General features: G+C 43.3%; 1 protein-coding gene across 1 annotated transcript; it reads right to left on the reverse strand.

Annotated features, from left to right (window-relative positions):
• Positions 1-1,678: 1,678 nt before the first annotated feature.
• On the reverse strand, positions 1,679-6,499 carry EIF3F (eukaryotic translation initiation factor 3 subunit F). The gene is made up of 9 exons (XM_041404988.1): positions 6,373-6,499; positions 6,089-6,328; positions 5,921-5,991; positions 5,708-5,787; positions 4,548-4,685; positions 3,401-3,492; positions 3,054-3,190; positions 2,803-2,916; positions 1,679-2,069 (listed from the first exon to the last, which is right to left on the reverse strand). The coding sequence occupies exons 1-9, from the start codon at positions 6,410-6,412 to the stop codon at positions 1,992-1,994; spliced, it is 990 nt and encodes a 329-aa protein (XP_041260922.1). The 5' UTR covers positions 6,413-6,499; the 3' UTR covers positions 1,679-1,991.
• Positions 6,500-17,641: the final 11,142 nt, after the last annotated feature.

A 17,641-nucleotide genomic window follows, 5' to 3' on the forward strand; every position in this document is an offset into this window, starting at 1 on the left:
TGGGACCAGAGAGAATTTTTTAAAAGGAATCTCTTTTCCTACCCCACCTCCAAGCATTTGGCAATGTCCTGTCTTGCAAAGGCCTAAACTCGTGGACTTTGGTCACTTCAGACACCTCTGCTTTGCAGTGAATCTTTCTACCTAGAAAGACATAACCTTAGTTCCTTATCACATATCTTCATTATTAGTCTTCAGTACTTGCAAGGACTGGCAAATTCCACAATGATCACAAATGTTCTTCTTGGAACTTTGCATTTTGTGCACACCAGCTTATAAAACAACATAGATTTTTAACACTCTAAAAGCTGAATAGCTTTCTTTTTATGTTTTCTCCCTTTTCCTAAGAGGGAATGGAAGAGTTTCCTGCAGAGGAGTGATAAGGGAAAAAATATTTTGCTTCCCCACCACTGCAACTTCCTTGCAGTAATTGAGAGCCTTATTCACCTTTGCTGCTTCCTCTTTTCTGCCACGTCAAAACTTTCTTCAAAAACAGTGATCTGAAAATTTTGAAACATTAAATGGCTGAATTTAAGAATATTAAGTTTAAAAAAGAGAAAGTGAAACACTTTTATTCAGACTAATAAAAAAAGAGTTGAGTTCTAATACTTATTTAATGCTCACAAATAACATTTTCAATGAGATGAGGATCTTTGCTGGACCTTCACTTTCCGTTTACATTGACCTTGCAATTAGAACTTAGAATTTAGCATTGAGTCACTGGGGGAACTCTCTAGACTGGAACAACCGATACAGGATCTACAGATTTGTAATCTGAGTCTTATTCTTGGATTTAGCTGGCAAATTACCAGTTTTGGAGAAGACTCTCTTTGCATACTTCAATTTCACATTCATTCAGCAAACTAGATACAGTCCTTAGTAAGGTGGGAACAGTTTTGTTGTAGAAAAGGGATGCCTTAACTCTGTTAAAGCAGAGTACCCCCTCAGCATAGCTGAACTGTAAGACAGCCTTCTAAAGGTAATGTTATTGGCAGAGACTGTGCAAAGTTGCAGCTGATATTTGTAGTGGCTTTCTTCCAGCTGGAACTTAGTTAACATGAAACATATCTTGGGGAGAAAATGGGGTTTCTCTTCACATAATTTTAGCAGCAGTACAGCATTATGAAATAGAAAATTCCTATTTGGCAACACCTAACTTTCAACCTCTAATCTCATGGATTGTCATTTTGCTGTCCTTTTCTTCTTTGGCAAAGATGGAAACTCCAGTAGCCAAGATTGTTTAGCCACAAATGCTTTTCAAACTCTTTTACCATGAACTTAGTTGCTGGCTTTAATTCTCTGAACTCCCTCTTTAAGAGGGGCTAATGCTATTGACCTTTACTTCCTTTCCCAAACAATCAGAAAATAATTATATGCATAGAAGTGATACCATAAACTGAATTTACTGTCTCATAGTCTGTCAGTACCCTGCTGAAGGGATATACACAGCACCACACTAAACCAGAGAATATTCTGCAGACCTGCATGCTAAAGCATATTATATGCAACACAAATCCCCACACTTTCAGTGTGCTTTAGCAGTTGGAAAAAAAACCTGCAAAGAACTGGAGCTCACTCCCATCCACTCTTTCTTTCCTGATGCCATCTTACCCCCCGCCCGCTTTCAAAAATGGATTCATTACACAATAAATGAGAAAGTTTTTTTTCTGGACAGAAACCATTGTTGCCACTGCAATGGAACTTTTATTCCAAATACATTCTTACAATAAAGCTGTATTTTGTTATACAAGTAGACAAATCCACAAGACCTAAGATTCTCATATTTCATTTTAAAATACCAGGCTCAACTGAACTGCAGTCACTCCCATTCATTTCCTAAAGCATGTTAGGGACTTTTCAGAGCAATGGAAATAACGATGTAAACCAAGTCATGTAGGTAATTAAATTACAGTCCAAGGAAATTTCTAACACAACAGAAAAGTGTATCTGCTCATTCTTCAGGCTCCTTGAAGTGTAGGGTGGCAAAAGTTTCTTTATAAACTCAGAAGTTTTTCGTTCAGAGCAATCTGTGACTGTGTGAGATTTGCCAAGTAGGTTACCATCAGTAGGTCCTGAAAGGGAGGGGAAAAAAACAGTGATCAGAAATATTAACAAATTCTAGCTTATTAGCTGAATTTTTAACATCTGTAAAGCATTTTACAATCAGCTTACAAGAAATATTGTCACTCCTGAAAGTCCTGCCCTGAAGAATGCTTCCCTTGCAGGAAGCTTTTGGATTCCGGGCATATGAAACACTGCTTGTAAAATTTTAACTCTGAGTTCACCCATGTTAACCAGAGAAGTCAAAGGGTATAAGCAAAATTAAAAATTAGTTCTGGTCTTACAGACTGTGGGTGAACAACACATTCAGAAACTTCAGTTCTCTAAAAATCTGTTAGAGAAATCAGGTAGCATGCTAAAACCTTATTCATAAGTGTTATGCAAAGAGACAAAACTCCAGCTCAGGCAAAGGAATCTGGGAAGTCACCAGTTATTGCTGAAATAAAAATTTTTTAAGTTTGGTCACTCATACTGTCCAATCAATATAAAAGAAAAATTGGTACTGGTTTTCACGTGACTTGCAAAATACCTAAGTCCTTAAAAATTAATACTTTTATCTGGAGCTGCTTGCAAGATGGTGCCGAGCTTCTTTATCCACCCTCAGCCCTTAAAACACCAAATTACTGACAATAAAAAAAGCTGTATTAGCATGTTGATATGAAAAGATAGATCATAGACAAATTTATGTCTGTATGAAAAATTTTCAAAATTGCTAGCAAGGGACAGAAAAAATTAAGATCTTACATTGATATTGCTGTTCAACATGGTCTCAAAGTCCTCTGGTGAAATCTTTGGCACCTGGTTAATAAGATCCATCAGGAAGCGCCCGACAGTGTTGTCAGCAGCCACTTTGCCAGACTAAGCATAAGAAACACACACTTCAGCATAAGTGGAACTCAAAGTTTATGGCCCAGAAAGAGAAATACTAAAGAGAAAACCAAGATGCACAAGTTAACATCAAACTTTTTTTGTGGCTGACAGAAAGCTGGCCGTACCAGCACGTCCTCGGCGTACTGCAGCACCATGGTCAGGGTGTCCTGGATCCTGGCTGACGCCGACCCCACCTGCTGCAAGTCACTGGACAAGCCAATCACTCGGTTGGGGCTGAAGCAGGTCTTCATGATGAGATCCACTGAAAGCAAAAGGAGAAGCAGTGAAAAAAACTGACTGCCACAGATAACACTTTAAACCCTTAACTTGTTGGAGATTTTTTTAGGTCAGCTTCAGGAAGACAGTCTGATTACCAGTAAAATTCCCAGAATGGCAGCTTTACCAGGGTAAAAGAAGCATTTGAACATTGTCACAACAATGGTTATAACCAAAATAGGAAGAAAGCATTCACCTCCTATCCGCTCTGTATCATAATAAACATATTTCACTGTTAGTGGTGTGAACATCACTCCCATAGTTTTACCAGGGACTCCCATTGGGGCACTAGGAAAAAAAAAAACAAGAAAACAACAAAACATTTTCAGCATGGACATATATAAGGGAGGAAGGAAGAGATTTCCATCTCAAAGATCTCTGTTAGCACCAAAGCGTGAACACGAGTGCATTACTCATTCTCACCAAAATCAGCAATTTTAAGACCCAAGGATAACTGAGGACAGGAAACCAGTTCTGGCATGCTATTAATTGCTCTTTTTCATCCAAGAATACCCCTAGCTGGTTTGACGTCACCATGAATGCATGAAGAACTATCATCTTAACCAAAGTTCCTTCTTGCTTTTATAGAAAGTTTCTTCTATCCTGAAATACTTCATGCTTTACAAAATGACTGAAACAACAAGCAATATGACAAAATTCAAGTACAAAGCACTCTCAACACCTCTATTATACCTATTATTCAAAGTACTTGCAGTCCATTTATGCTTTAAGTAAGATATCACAGAACAGCTCCCATTTTAAAGATGCACAGTCAAGAAGCAATACACAAAGAAAACGGTTTTTTCTGAGCAGAGCAGAGCTCTTCAGCCAATAGTGGGAGGAATTCAGTGAGGTGGAAGAGTTTAACTTCTCAATATTTAATCTCCATTGTTAACTGATAAGAATTATGGGGTTAAGGGGAAGAAAGACCCATCAAGAAGATGCTGTTTGAATTGTTTTAACCACACTAATCCTCCAACTTGTATAAGGGCACTGCGGAGCAATAAAGCCCCATTGCTACAGGTTACCATTCAGTCAGTGTGATGGAAGTTAGTGACATTACTGCCAGCTGTGTGAACCCTGTGAAATATTCCAAAGATGTTCTGAAAATTGTTAATTAAGTCACAATTCCCCACCCCAATGAGGTTCCAGTTAATGAAATCTTTAAGCCTATATACAGTGGTCAAGACATTCCAATGAGAAGTAAGCCATGATCCTGGGCTCACCACTATGTTTAACTACTGCACAATATTGTCCAAGAAAGGATACTGCACCCCACTACGTTCCTTGCTACCCTGACGGGGCATCTCTCAGTAATTCACACTGCTCCCCTGGCAGAGTACCTGACATAGGCTTTAATGCTCATGCGTGAATTCTGGAGACTTGTGTCCACGGTGAGGTGGATGGGATTGTGTGCTTCCCGGCTGTAGTACTCGTGGATCAGGACCGAGTGCTCCGTGATGTCATGACCTGTTGCATACCTTCAAAAGAACACACGTTAAAGGGCCTCCTTCCAACACTCAAGTGCCCAGTGTTTTGTGTTGTTGGTATTTAACAGGATTGTATCCTAAACCACCGATTTCCAAGCACTGAGCTGTAGCAGCATACTAACCATAAGTGTTTTACTGGACATTTTTTACTTTATGGCCTCTTGTCCCTAAAATTATTGGAATCGGAGGTTGAGCACACCCACACCAGGAATACGCACGGGCCAGTGCTGTAGTAGCAGCCATAAAACATCACTAAATTGACATCAGACATCCAATATTCAGTTATCCGTCACTGTGTTCTAGACCAGCTTTTTCCATCTACGTAAGTCAAAGCACACCAAACAAACTTGGGTGAATTTTGTCATCCACAAATCACACATCCCTCTGCAGGAGGTCTAACTCGTTAATCTAGCTCCTTTAACTGCTCTGCAATTAGCATCTCACATTCTCAGGCAAGCTCCTGTCACTGGAACTGCACTCTGCTGTGCCATTAGAAGGCTGTTAAGGAAGCTTGCTACACAGAAAGAAAATGAAGCCATTTTGTAGGCATGAAAAGAGTGATAAACACACTGCCACACACTCAGGCACAGACTGTGTTCCCATAACACTGTACTGATCTTGCTTCACATCCCACACACAGGTTACTTCCAGCACAGAACTAAGTACTCAAACTGGTATCAGTGATTCCTCCTGACACCTCTGGTACATTAAAAACCTCTTTTGTATTCTCCCTTCTTTCTCACCAGTCAACTTCCATGGTACAGGTTGTATTACAGGAAGTAAGTTCTTCTAACAAAGCTGGGCACATATTCTCTAACATATCACTCCTCTGCGGTACCTTGCCAGACATAAACAAAACCAAATCCTTTAAGTCTCCAATACCATCTCTTCTTTTCAGGAGCTTCAGGAGCTTTACCACTGACTGTGTAACAAGAGTTGCAGGGTATGACCGTCACAGGCATTAGTGCTTCTGCTTTTCCATCTGTGACAAAGTGAATTATGGGACAACTTACCAGCCCAAGATGATCTCGCTAGGAGACACCTTCTTGTGCAACTCGTACATGTTTTTGGCAAATTCCATATCCACGGCCACCTGCGAAACGGGATGCAGCTGGTTAAGGGCGCTTAGCCCGGAGGGCAACACGGGCACGACACCGTGCAGCGGCGGAGCGCGGGGGGCGCGCCCGGCCCAGAGAAGCCCCGCTCCGCCCGGGCCGCCTCCGTACCTCATCCTCGGACTCGTTGTGCGGGACGGAGAAGCAGTTGGTGACCTCCACCGAGTGCTTGTCCACGGTCCCTGCGGGAGGGACAAGGGTAAGGGGGACGCCGCGGGGAGGGCGGGCGCTCCCCCCGAGGCCGCGGCGGGCAGGGCCGGGCAGGGCGGCGGCTCTTACCCAGCAGCGTCCCGATGACCCGCGCCGCGCCCTCGTTGCGCCGCTCGAAGCTGTCCACGATGGAGGCGAGCACAACCGGGTGCAGCCGCACCACGCGGCCGCCGGGGAAAGGGCCCGAGAGCGCGGCTGACAGTGGCGCGGCGGGTGGCGGGGCCGGCGCGGCCGGCGGAGTCGGCGCGGCCGCGGGGGGAACGCTCCCCGCCGGGGCGGTGGGAGCCGCCGTCGGACTCTGCGGCGGGGGGGGCGCGGGGGGGGGCGCCCCCGCGTCGGACTCTGCGGCGGGGCGGCCGCGGGAGGAGCCGCACCGGGAGCTGTGGCCGCCATTTTGCAAGAGAGAGAGGCTGGGTCCTCCGTACCGACAGTAATTGGCTGAGCCGAACGTCTGTCATGCAGCGCTGCTTTTCTATTGGCGAGACGGGCGAGCTGAGGCTATCTGTTAGCCAATCCAGAGCGCGCGATGAGGAGAGACGCTCTGATTGGAGGAAGCGCGCACCGTGTGTGACTGAACCTTACTCTTGTTCCCACCCTCCCGGGGCCGGAAAGTTTCTCAATTGGGCTCTCGCATTCCCCGCCTCCCCTCTGTCCTCTCTCCTATTGGCCAGCAGCGCCCTCCCCGCCCGTCTTTAAGGCCGTGTATTGGCTGTGGAGATGCCGCTCATACGGAGGTCGCGGGATCGTGCTGGCTGTGCGGCGCTCCGCGCGCTCTCCCGGCGGGGGTGGGTGAGCGCCCTCGTGCGGACGGGCTGGGCACGTCCGGGCCGCGCCGCGGGGCTCAGGGCGCCCTGAGGGCGCAGGCGGCCGGCGCTGCCTCACGGCTCTGAGGGGGCGGCGCTGCGAACGCAGCTGGGCGGGCACGGCGCCCGGAGAAGGCGCTCCAGTAGTGCTGTTTGCGGGGCTATACAGCCCTTGGGGTCTTGGTTCTGTGAGACAGGCAAGTGCTGTTAGTCTTTATTGCCTCAATAGAAGAATAAGTGGTCGTCAGGTATTCTGTTGAGAGGAAATGCTGGTTGCCCCTAATTAAGTGACTACCCCGCAAAATCACTTACTGGTGACTCTTGCCTGTTGCTTGTGGTGCCCGTGGGTTCGCTCCCGAGCAGCGCGGCTGGGCATGTGGCGCTGGGCCCCGGGGCAGCCCGCAGCCTCCGCGTGAGGGGCGGCGGAGCGGCAGGCGCTGATGTCTGCGGTGGCACAAGGAGCCAAGGGAACGGCCTGAAGATGTGTCAGGGGAGATTTAGTTTGGATATTAGAAAACGGCTTTTCACCCAGAGGGTGGTTGGAACAGGGAACAAGGTCGCCGGGGAAGCGGTCAGCACCAGCCTGACGGAGTTCTAGAAGTGTTTGAACGCTGCTCTCGGGCGAGTGGTGTGACTCGTGGAGCAGTGCGTCCCTTCCACCTGAGGATATGCTGTGAAATGAAACATGTATGCTTTCGATAGCTGCTGAGAGGGCTGGATTCTTTCAGAACTTCGCTTTCTCTTTGTTAGCCACTTTATCATGACAGATGGCTTTTGGAGTTTTCTCTGCTTCATTAGCTGAGGCCTGAACGTCATCAGTAAATGAGCAATTTCAGCTGTGTCACTGAAGAAGGCTCTCAAGTATAAACGAAGTGCCTCAATAAAAGATCACACATTCTGCCTATGTGGAAGCAGTTTGCATCTCTTACGTAAGTGGGGAATACCTTTCAAAACTACAAAGGAGAGCTAATGCATGGGAGCATAAACAGATTTTATCTCTTCATAGAAGCACTTCCAGGTCTGTGTACCAGTAAAAACTGGATCTCCTATTCTTAGGCTTTCTCTGCACAGCCTTCATTTGTTGTAGGTGTGGCTGGGTGAAATTACATAAAGCTTTAAAACGTTTGTGTTCCCAGAGCTTTGATGTGTCATTGAGAAGTCTAATGTGTGAGGTGCTCTTGTTAGAGAGTACCTGTTTGATCTCATTCTTGTTTGCATCAAACTGGGCTTGGTGCTTAATTTGACACAGTCAGCTGCAGAGTCATGTGGAGCAAGCAAGGCTCTGTAAGAGCCCATTATAGTTTTATGTTTTCACCTTTAAAATTGGGCAACTTAATATGAAGCAGCAGTTGTACTTCAATCTGTCTGCCTAGGAGAGACACAGAAAACACATTCTCATGTCTGCATGGATCAGCATGGTAACTCAGGGCCTTCTGATTTTACAGTGTCCCTTGCTAGGTTTCCCTGCATCTGATTTTGATGATGAATATAATTATCTGCTCTTGTAATATTTCTCTTTATAGTCCTTGATTGTGACTGAGTCATTATTATTGCATTTGCTGTCATGTCAGCTGCAATTTCACTGGTGATGTGTAATTTCTTTATCAGTAGCCATCTTCTTGTCTTGCTTGTATTACTGAAATTAACATCATTTCTTGCTCTAGGGGAAATTTGTTGCATTGCATTACAGATAAAGTGAAATATCTACAATTGATTTGATTCATCATTTCAGGATGCATTTTACCTGGTTAGTTTAATGGGATTGGATATGGTATTTCTATTCCTTTATTATAAGAAAGGTTTCCTGTTGTACATTCTGTCTACCAGGTTGGAAGAGGACACAATGAGGTGACCTAAAATGACCAAAGGGATATTCCAGACCATATGACATCATGCTCAGTATATAAAGTGGGAGAAGAAGGAAGAAGTGGGGATGTTGGGAGTGATGTTTTTTTCTTCCCAAATAATGGGTACAGGTGGTGGGATCCTGCTTCCCTCGAGATGGCTGAAGACCTGCCTGTTGCAGGTGTTGCAGGTAAGACCTTAATGAAACAAGGGCCTTGTTACCCTTGTAAAATCATGGCTCAGGCCTGCTACTTTGGCTAAGTAGAAGAGGACTGTGGAAAAGTCCAGCTCAGCTGAATTGGAGGTAGAAAAACAAGTTATACAGCCATTATGTGCTCACAGTTTGGCTTGTGGCTGTTGGTTGAATTACATTTGTTGTGGTTAAATGGAATGTACCTGGTAATGGGCTAACTGCTTAAAAAGGCCTGGTTTTTGTAATGAAGGGCTCTCTCCTGCACCTGCCTGGGTGCATTACTCAGCTTCATAACACCTGCCTGTCCATGGGAAGCAGTGAATTAATTCCTTGTTTTGCTTGTGTGGCTTTTGCTTTCCCCATTGAACTATATCTCAGCCCAGGAGTGTTCCAGCTTTTACCCTTCTGGTTCTCTCCCCAATCCTGCTGCTGGAGCTGAGAGTGAGAGGCTGTGCCCTGCTTGGCTGCTGCCTGGGGTTAAACCTGGGGTTCCCTTGGTTCTGCCTTCTGCCCAGGACTTGTACATGATGCAGTTGTGGGCAGTGCTTTCAGGGTCTGGCTTGTGAGGGCTTGGTTTGTTTGTTTGGGGGTTATCTTGGGTTTTTTCCCATTAAAAAGATAATTAGTTCCCTTATTTATTCTTCATCAAACATCTTAGATACTGATGCATCGGAGATTGGCAGCAGATGAAAGACAGCTATTGCAGCCACCAGCTCCCAGTGCAATGCATCAGCTGGGTCAGCCTCATCATTTCAGCAAAAAGGATTCAAGCCCTTCCCTGCTTTTGTGTAATGTTTTATGGGGCCACCTTAATTATCAGAGAAATAACACTGACACATAGGACTACTGAGGTAATGCTTAAAGTGAAAATCCAAATACCATCTAAAAATAATGAGGCATAGTGTCAATTGCATACCGTGTAGATAAAAGAATATAGCTTTGCTAACTTTAGAGTGGCAATGGAATTCATCATTAGGTGATCAAAAATAGCACACTGGGGGCTGCTTGGTGCTTTTTAGTCACTATATGGAAATACAGAGATCCAAGCTACAATAAAAGTACACAATAAAACTTGCAGTGAAAGCTAACAGAGAGCAATGCCCACAGGCTGGCATGCGGAGGGCAACAGATACTTTCATGGTCAGAGTTTTCTACTCGCTGAGGAGGGAAAATGGAAACACATACTCACTAAAGAATGGCTGTGGAAATAAAGTATCCTAAACCCCAAGCAATCCCCAAATGGTACAAATGTTTGGCTCAGAGAAGTGTTGAAGTTTTTAAATTGTCAAAAATATGTCCCAAAACCTATTTATTTAGCTGCTTTTGTTTAGTTCTTGCATGTAGATTTCCACTGCTTCCAATGAGAGATCTGTCAGAAAAAGATGGGTGAGCTACCTTTAAAAACTGCAGTAAAAGACATTTTGATTTGAAAGGCAAATTTTTGATGTTGCAGTACCATAACCCCTCAGGTTTTAGTGGGAATGTGTCAGTAATAGCTTGGAACAGGCTCTTCAAGGACAGAAAGTAGGTTTGGTGGTGTGCTTTTTGTTGTAATTTTGTAAATCACTGCATAGTATTGGGATCCATGGCTAACTGCTTTTATTCTGAAAGTGGAAATAACCTCAAGTTGCACCAAGATTAGATTGGATATTAGAAAAAAAATACTCACTGAAAGGGTTGTCAAACATTGGAACAGGGAAGTAGCATGCATAGATGTGGTACTTGGGGAAATGGCTTAGTAGTGGACTCGGTAGTGACAGGTTAACTGAACTTGATCCTCTCAGTGGTCTTTTTCAAAGGAAATGAATCTATGGTTCTACAATGCTCTGAAAGTCTTCTGTTGTCTCATACCATGCCTCTCCCATAGTCTGGACAGTCGTGTGCTCACCCTCTTTTCAGGGCGCGTTACCTGACTGAAAGTGCTAGTTCTAATATTCTATAAAAAGGCAGCAGTGTATTTTATGGTGCGGACGCCGGGAGATCCGAAGGCGCTGCCCGTCGTGCCCGTCCTTGTCCCGGCGGGAGCGGGCGCTGCGGGGCCGGCCCCCATTGCGGGGGATGCGCGGCGCTCCCCGCCAGAGGGCGCGCGCCGCCCGCCGGGCCCTGCCGCCAGCCGCGGGCCCCGGCCGGCACCGCGGCTCCGCTCGCCTCCGACACCGCGGCGGTGAGAGCAGCCGGCACACCGCGGCCCGCTAACCGCTCACTGCTAACGCATTGCTGACTTCGCTCTGCCGCCTCTGAAGTCAGTAGCGTAAGTGGGAATCTGTGCGTACAGCTTTTCCCACCAATGCAATACATGTAATGTATTCACACGCAGCAGTGAAATACATGTAATAAAAAATAAAAAGTTAGTAACTTTCTTAAGAAACTTTCTAAGGTTCTTATGTTAGTAACATTAAGGTTGAATCAATGAGGTAGAATTTGTTAATTTTACTGCAATTGTACCTTAATTCCTCATAAGTAATAATATCCTACCTTCATTTCCCATAGGAATGTCATGGAGAAATTTACTTATAGATACTAAGACGACTCAACCTTAAGATGTGATAATATGATAGTACAACCCCAAATTTTACTGAAATATATGGAAATGAAAGGTGTTTTGGGTCTTTGAGAGCATGAACTTCCCAATCTCTCAAGACATTCCTGCTTCTTGATGATCTAAAATAATGATTCTTTTCTACTTTTGACTCAAATAATGGACTGAGTCAGCTTTCCAATGAGAGCTATACTACTTGCACTTAAAACTAAGATAGAATGTGCTTGCGCTGACCTAGCAAAGCAGTTAGGTGCACTACTCTGCAAGATCAAACCTTGTGTCATTGTATTCTATTCTTCCTGCCTACCCAATGCAGTGTGAACTGAAAAAAACCTGGATATGACTGTTGGCTTTTTCTCTTCCCCAGGGAGTATGGGGTAGAAGTGTGGCAGCACTACTGTCCTTTCCATGTAATCAACTTGAATAAGTCATCTCTGGCAGGCAGCCTTAAACACAGTGTTCCTTTGTCTGGTAACTTGCTGCTATGGTTTTTGACTTAAAAGCATATGTAACAGAGAAGAGCTATGTCCTCTAATACCTGATATCCAAATAAAATTAAGTGTAATGTCACTGATAGCAGATAAGTGTGAAAGTTCTTGTGCAGGCAGATTTCAAATGTTAAAAGTTTCTAACACTTCTAACAGTTAATGTGTCAGTGTGCTATTTGTTGGGAAGATAATCTCATTTTCCAGTCCCTTGTTCTTATACAATCACTTTACAGCTTTACTGCTCCTATCAGTAAGCAAGTCCTTCTCCTTGGTGCCCTTTATGGCATGGGTCAAAGTGACCATTTTCTGTACATTTCAGCCCAGACCAAAATTGCATATGTCCTCTAAAGTGTTGAACAAGACTTTTGAGACTGGCAATGTTTGCTGTGTCATTCAGCACAAACATTTGATTTGGTGTCTTGAGACAAAATCTGCATGCAGAAATGAAGTAACTAGAATGGGAAATACATATTTCATTTGATGGTGGAGGGAGGCCTGCCAAGATATGGAATGGCAAAAATGTTGTTTTGTGAACTCCAAGAATTATATGATTTTTATATCACCAGGGTCTGACAGCTTCTGTCCCTTCACAGCTCTCAGCAGTTTTTCTTTTCCAGTTTGAGGCAGCTGCATCATGATGTGTTGGATGAGTAAGTGGGCAGTGAGGGAGAAGGTAAGAAGATACTGATTTACATATAGAAATAGGAGCTGGAAAGGAACAGTGAGAATAAAATCCAGGGAACAGTTTCTGTGTAGGAGCCTGGGAGACCTGAGGGCCCAATGTGTTTTTGTTGCTGGCATTTGGGTGATGTTAAGGCAAGGCCTCCATATAGTGGAAAAATGTCAGAGACATACTTTGGGTAGTGCTTTAGCTCTTACAATGTGAAGTGTTTGATAACAACTAGGATAGTGATATCCCCCTGTCTGTTCCACTGACTCTGGGGAAGACATTTAGCCTTTAGATCTGTTTCTCACTTCTGCAAAATATGACTGATGTTGCTGTAGAGGACAGGTTCATGTGTAGGATATGCACAGTTTTCTGAGGGAAGGCAGGAAAGACCTTACCCTTTGAGGAAACAGCTTTGAGAGGAAGCTGAAGAGGGCATTTCCTGACCCAGACACTGTGCACTTTGGAAAGAGAGGAAGTCTTCAACTACACTAAGGAGAAGACTATTGTGTCCATACTGTTTCCCAATAAGAAATAATTCTTCAGCTGAGATGAGTTCATGCTGCTGAGATCTCAGGTGCAGCAACAAAATTTGATTTCATCTTGTATCAAACCTTGAAAGGGTTGCTCTTTGCTAAATGCTGTCCTAACCAATCTGTCTAGATTTGAAATACCATGAGCACTGACATATGAATTCACCTTCTGTATTCTGATTGCCAATTTGCCTTTCTGCATCAGAAAGCATGATACAGCATTGGCTGAGCAAACTGCATAAGGCTGGTTGGACTGGTCTGCACAAACAAAGAGTTGATTCCAGCTGCCCAGTACTCCAGCTGAATCACAGGTCTTCACAGCACTGCTCAACTTGAGTTATTGTGGCAGAGAGGGGAGTACATAAACACACTTAATTAGACTGTTCAGGTTTGATTTCCGGGCCCATTTTGAAAAGTTAAATTTCTATTTGCAGCTACAACGATTTCACAGCTTTTGCAGTGTAATTTGACATGAGAAGTTCAGAATTTCCACAGTTTGGTTTGGTATTTGCCATTTCCTATTCTGGATGACATCCCTTTGCTTTCTTTGTTTTGTTTTGTTTTGTTTTGTGTTTTTTTTTTTTTTTTTTTTTTTATAAAAACCAAGCTGATTCACCACTGAAATATCATCCCACTCATTTGTTTCTGTAGCTACCAGCAAGGCTGCCTTCTGCCAATGGTACATTTTTGGGAGCTATCCCTCACCATGCCCTGTCACCTTCCCTTATCTAGCTCTGCCTAGAAATCTTTCTTTTTTTGTTTTTCTGAGACTAGTAGTATGTGACCTTTCAGCAGTGTTTAAATTCACTCTCTTGAAAAGAAAAGCATCTCTCTCTCTCTGGTACTGCTGCTTGTTTCCCGGTTTGAAATGGGAGCTATCCCTCACCGTGCCGTCACCTTCCCTTATCTAGCTCTGCCTAGAAATCTTTCTTTTTTTGTTTTTCTGAGACTAGTAGTATGTGACCTTTCAGCAGTGTTTAAATTCACTCTCTTGAAAAGAAAAGCATCTCTCTCTCTCTGTGGTACTGCTGCTTGTTTCCCGGTTTGAAATCAACTAGCAGAACCCCAGAGGGTTTCTCAAACAGCTAACCATTAAACACAGTCAGGAACAAAGATCAATTGAAAACACATTTTGAATTAAGCTTCCTGGCCTGCTTTTAATTTCTTCAAGTCAGTGTTGGGAGTTATTACTTTGGTCAGTCTAGCCTTTTATTGTCCTATGGCTTATTCATATAAACTATCAACTTCAGGATGCCCAACTGCTTTCTTGTTGGGTTGTGTGGGTTTTTTTTTTGTTTTTTTTTTTTTTTTTTTCTTTTAATATCTTCAAATATTCCCAAAGTTATTAAAGGATTATGGGTTTAAATGCAGAAGGCATTAAATAGAATCATGCTATTGGAAACAGAACTATATTTATGAGTCTGGAGGGAGTTTGCAAGCAACTCACTTTGCAAGCAGAATTTGGGTCATGGCACCTTAAATCTTCAGTAGCTTTCTTGAGTCTGGGATCTGGATTTCTGGCAGACTGAAATATTATTTCTATTCACATAGAGCTATAGAGACACAAAAGGATATATAACTCCAAAGGGTTTACAGTTCAGATAGAAATCAGGAATAGTCAGTGGTTTGGCTCAGCTTACCTATGCCTTTAGGGGACAGAAGGGGAATCCTAAATGTAATTCGTAGCAAGCTCTGGGCATTAAAATGACTGAAGCACCATCAGTTGTTTGTAGCTGTCCAGAGCCTAAAATCTTTCCCCTCTGTAAGATGCCATGCTACTGTCTTGCCATCAGAAGTATGATGCCAAGCATGTAATTTTGTTGCAAGTCTTGCAAAAATTCCTGGGTTCCTGGATTTGGCTTTAGGTTCTGTTCTTGTGGGTTATATTTTTTTAAATTTTTGTTGTTGTTGTTGTTTCCTTTTTTTCTTTGGCTTTTCTTTTTTGGATTTCAAACAAGCTACTGTGATTTACTTTCAGAGTTTAGGGGATTGTCAGGATATTTGAGTGTTAAAAGCGTATTTTTTAAAATTTTTGTTGTTGTTGTTGTTTCCTTTTTTTCTTTGGCTTTTCTTTTTTGGATTTCAAACAAGCTACTGTGATTTACTTTCAGAGTTTAGGGGATTGTCAGGATATTTGAGTGTTAAAAGCTAATGGCAATATAGCATCACTGTCACACATCCCCACCAGAGATCTCAGGCTCTGTCAGTATGCTGAATCTTTTTAAGGGAGCAGCATTAGTGATAGCTTCAATATATAGCAGGGTATTCATTATGAATACTGGCAGCCTAGAGGCAGCTAACTCTATTTGCAGGGTGGCTTCACTAAGAAGCAGATGTTGGACAGATGGTAGTCAGATGATCAGTCATGCCACCATCTACAGTAAATCTGAGGGCTGTGGGGAAAAAGGTAACGTGTGGAACATATTTCTCATTTCTGTGGGAGCCTTGTACTTTTTTATGGGTATATAAAGGCTCACAGAAATGTAGGAGTCGTTGGTTAAGAACTGTAGAGCTGCTCATGTTTGGCTACAGCAAGTTAGCAAAACTTCACCTTGAAGTGTTTGTTCCCCTTGCATGACTGTGAATCCTATAACAGAACTCTCCGAAGGGGATGAGACTCCATGTCAGCTGGAGTTTTGCAGAAACCATTTTTAGGCTGGAACACTTCTTCATTCTCTTTTTATTAACTTTCCTTGAAAACTTTTATATACTTTTTTTCAGTCTGCTTTCTCATGGCAGTTCTCTATGCTGTTGTGTTGCACGTCAATATCGTGGGGAAGAGTATTTCAATATTTTGCTGCAACTGAGGTAGTCAAGCAGATACAACTATCTCTGTAGTGACTTGGAGCACAGTCCAGTATTTAACATGGCTTATGCTACGTAGTGTTCAGTCATTATCTTTGTTCATGGGAACTAGAATTGTGTTTCCTGTGTAATGGAAAGCCTTTCCTAAGACATAATTCCAACTGTGGGTTCATGGCAGTACTGATTTTAACGTATCTTAGCTGTTGCTAAGCACATTTGTTTTGTCAGCTGAAGTCAAATTATAGGACACATTCTATGCAAAGAGCACATGGTGCTTAATTGTTTTAAGCAATGTCCAGTTTGTGTCACCACAAGTTCTGGGTTTTGGGATAGAACTTCTGCAAAGGCTCGAAGACTGCTCCATTAAAATGAAATCTTTGATTTCCACTGCCCTTTAATCAATACAAACCAGAGCTTCCAGGGATTGTAATAATGTATCAAGTTGAATTTGGCTCTTTTGCAGCCCATCAAAAGAAGTTGTCCTTGACAAAAACAATATTTTAAATATCTGCTCACAAGCACTGGAGCCAAAAGGTTTCTATTTCGTTTGGCAAAATACCTTCCCAAGAGCAAGACTGACCTGAAGCAAAGCCAAAATAAGCTCTAACAGATGCTTAGCCTAGAAAGCACCAGACTGAATGGCTGAAATTGTTAAAGATTATATAGGAAAAGAGAAGGGCAGCTGCATAGTTCTGCTTCTGACTTGCTGTGTGGACAAGTTGCACTCCTTCTGTTCTAGTGCTCTGCCAACTGGAGGACCCATCTCATCTGTCTGCCACCTCACTTCAGCTTCTGGGCCTTTCATTTCTGGCTGTGAGGGCTGCTGTAGGCAACAACAGAGCTTCTTCTGTTCATAATAGCAGAGGAGTCTAATTTTGTCCTTTCCCTATAATTTCTGTTTAGCTTTAATAGTGAAAACTCTTTCACAGACTTTGCTCTGGCCTTCCATTCACACTTTCCATACTGCATCCAATACTTGCACTTGAAAAAATGTTTCAGATGCTTGTAAGATTCAAGAATTACAGAATCTATGCTCCTGTGATGACTGAAATTGATCTAATTAGCCACATATTTCTCCTTGCCTTTCCATTTGCTAGTTCTGGCCTTTAGCTGTCCTCATATAGTGCCATCTTTGCTCTGAGATCTAGTGAGAAAATTAATAACTTTCTTGGTGTCCCTTCTGTTAGTGCCAAGAAGGGGTGTGGCACTCTGAGGCAGGGACAGAGCAGGACTGTGATGGCCAGCAGTTTAGGTTAGTTCAGGCTGTGTTAAAAGTACAGCCTATGATGCTGTTCTGTAACAGTTTCTGTGAAACTGTGGCTTAAACACTTGGTCATTCTCCAGATCCTGACAGTGAGAGAAGGTGAGGACAAAGAAACTAAACAGCTTTCCTGGGCCACAGAGATGCCTGGTCCATAACTAGAACTGAGATGATGGGCTCTTAAGTCAGACTGTAATCACAGAAATCACCAGCATATAAGCAGCTATTTGCTGCTCTTCTGGAGACAGTCAATCAGTCTGGATAACTTTGTTCAGGGTGAGAAATACCAAGTGTCAGTGCTCAGGAGAAAAGCTAAACAAATGCTGGTTGTGCTGCAGTACAGGCTGGGACATATTCTTATCTCATTGACTGTGATATGCCTGCCTGGGTAGGCCTTCTGTCCAGGGTAATTGATACCAGGATGTCTTGTGAAATTAAAATTTTCTAGAGCTTGAGGCAGAGAGAAGAGCAAGTGGCAAAGATACCAA

Source organism: Onychostruthus taczanowskii, unplaced genomic scaffold (assembly GCF_017590055.1).
Source record: "Onychostruthus taczanowskii isolate IOZ18803 unplaced genomic scaffold, ASM1759005v1 scaffold22, whole genome shotgun sequence".
Lineage (NCBI taxonomy): Eukaryota > Metazoa > Chordata > Aves > Passeriformes > Passeridae > Onychostruthus > Onychostruthus taczanowskii.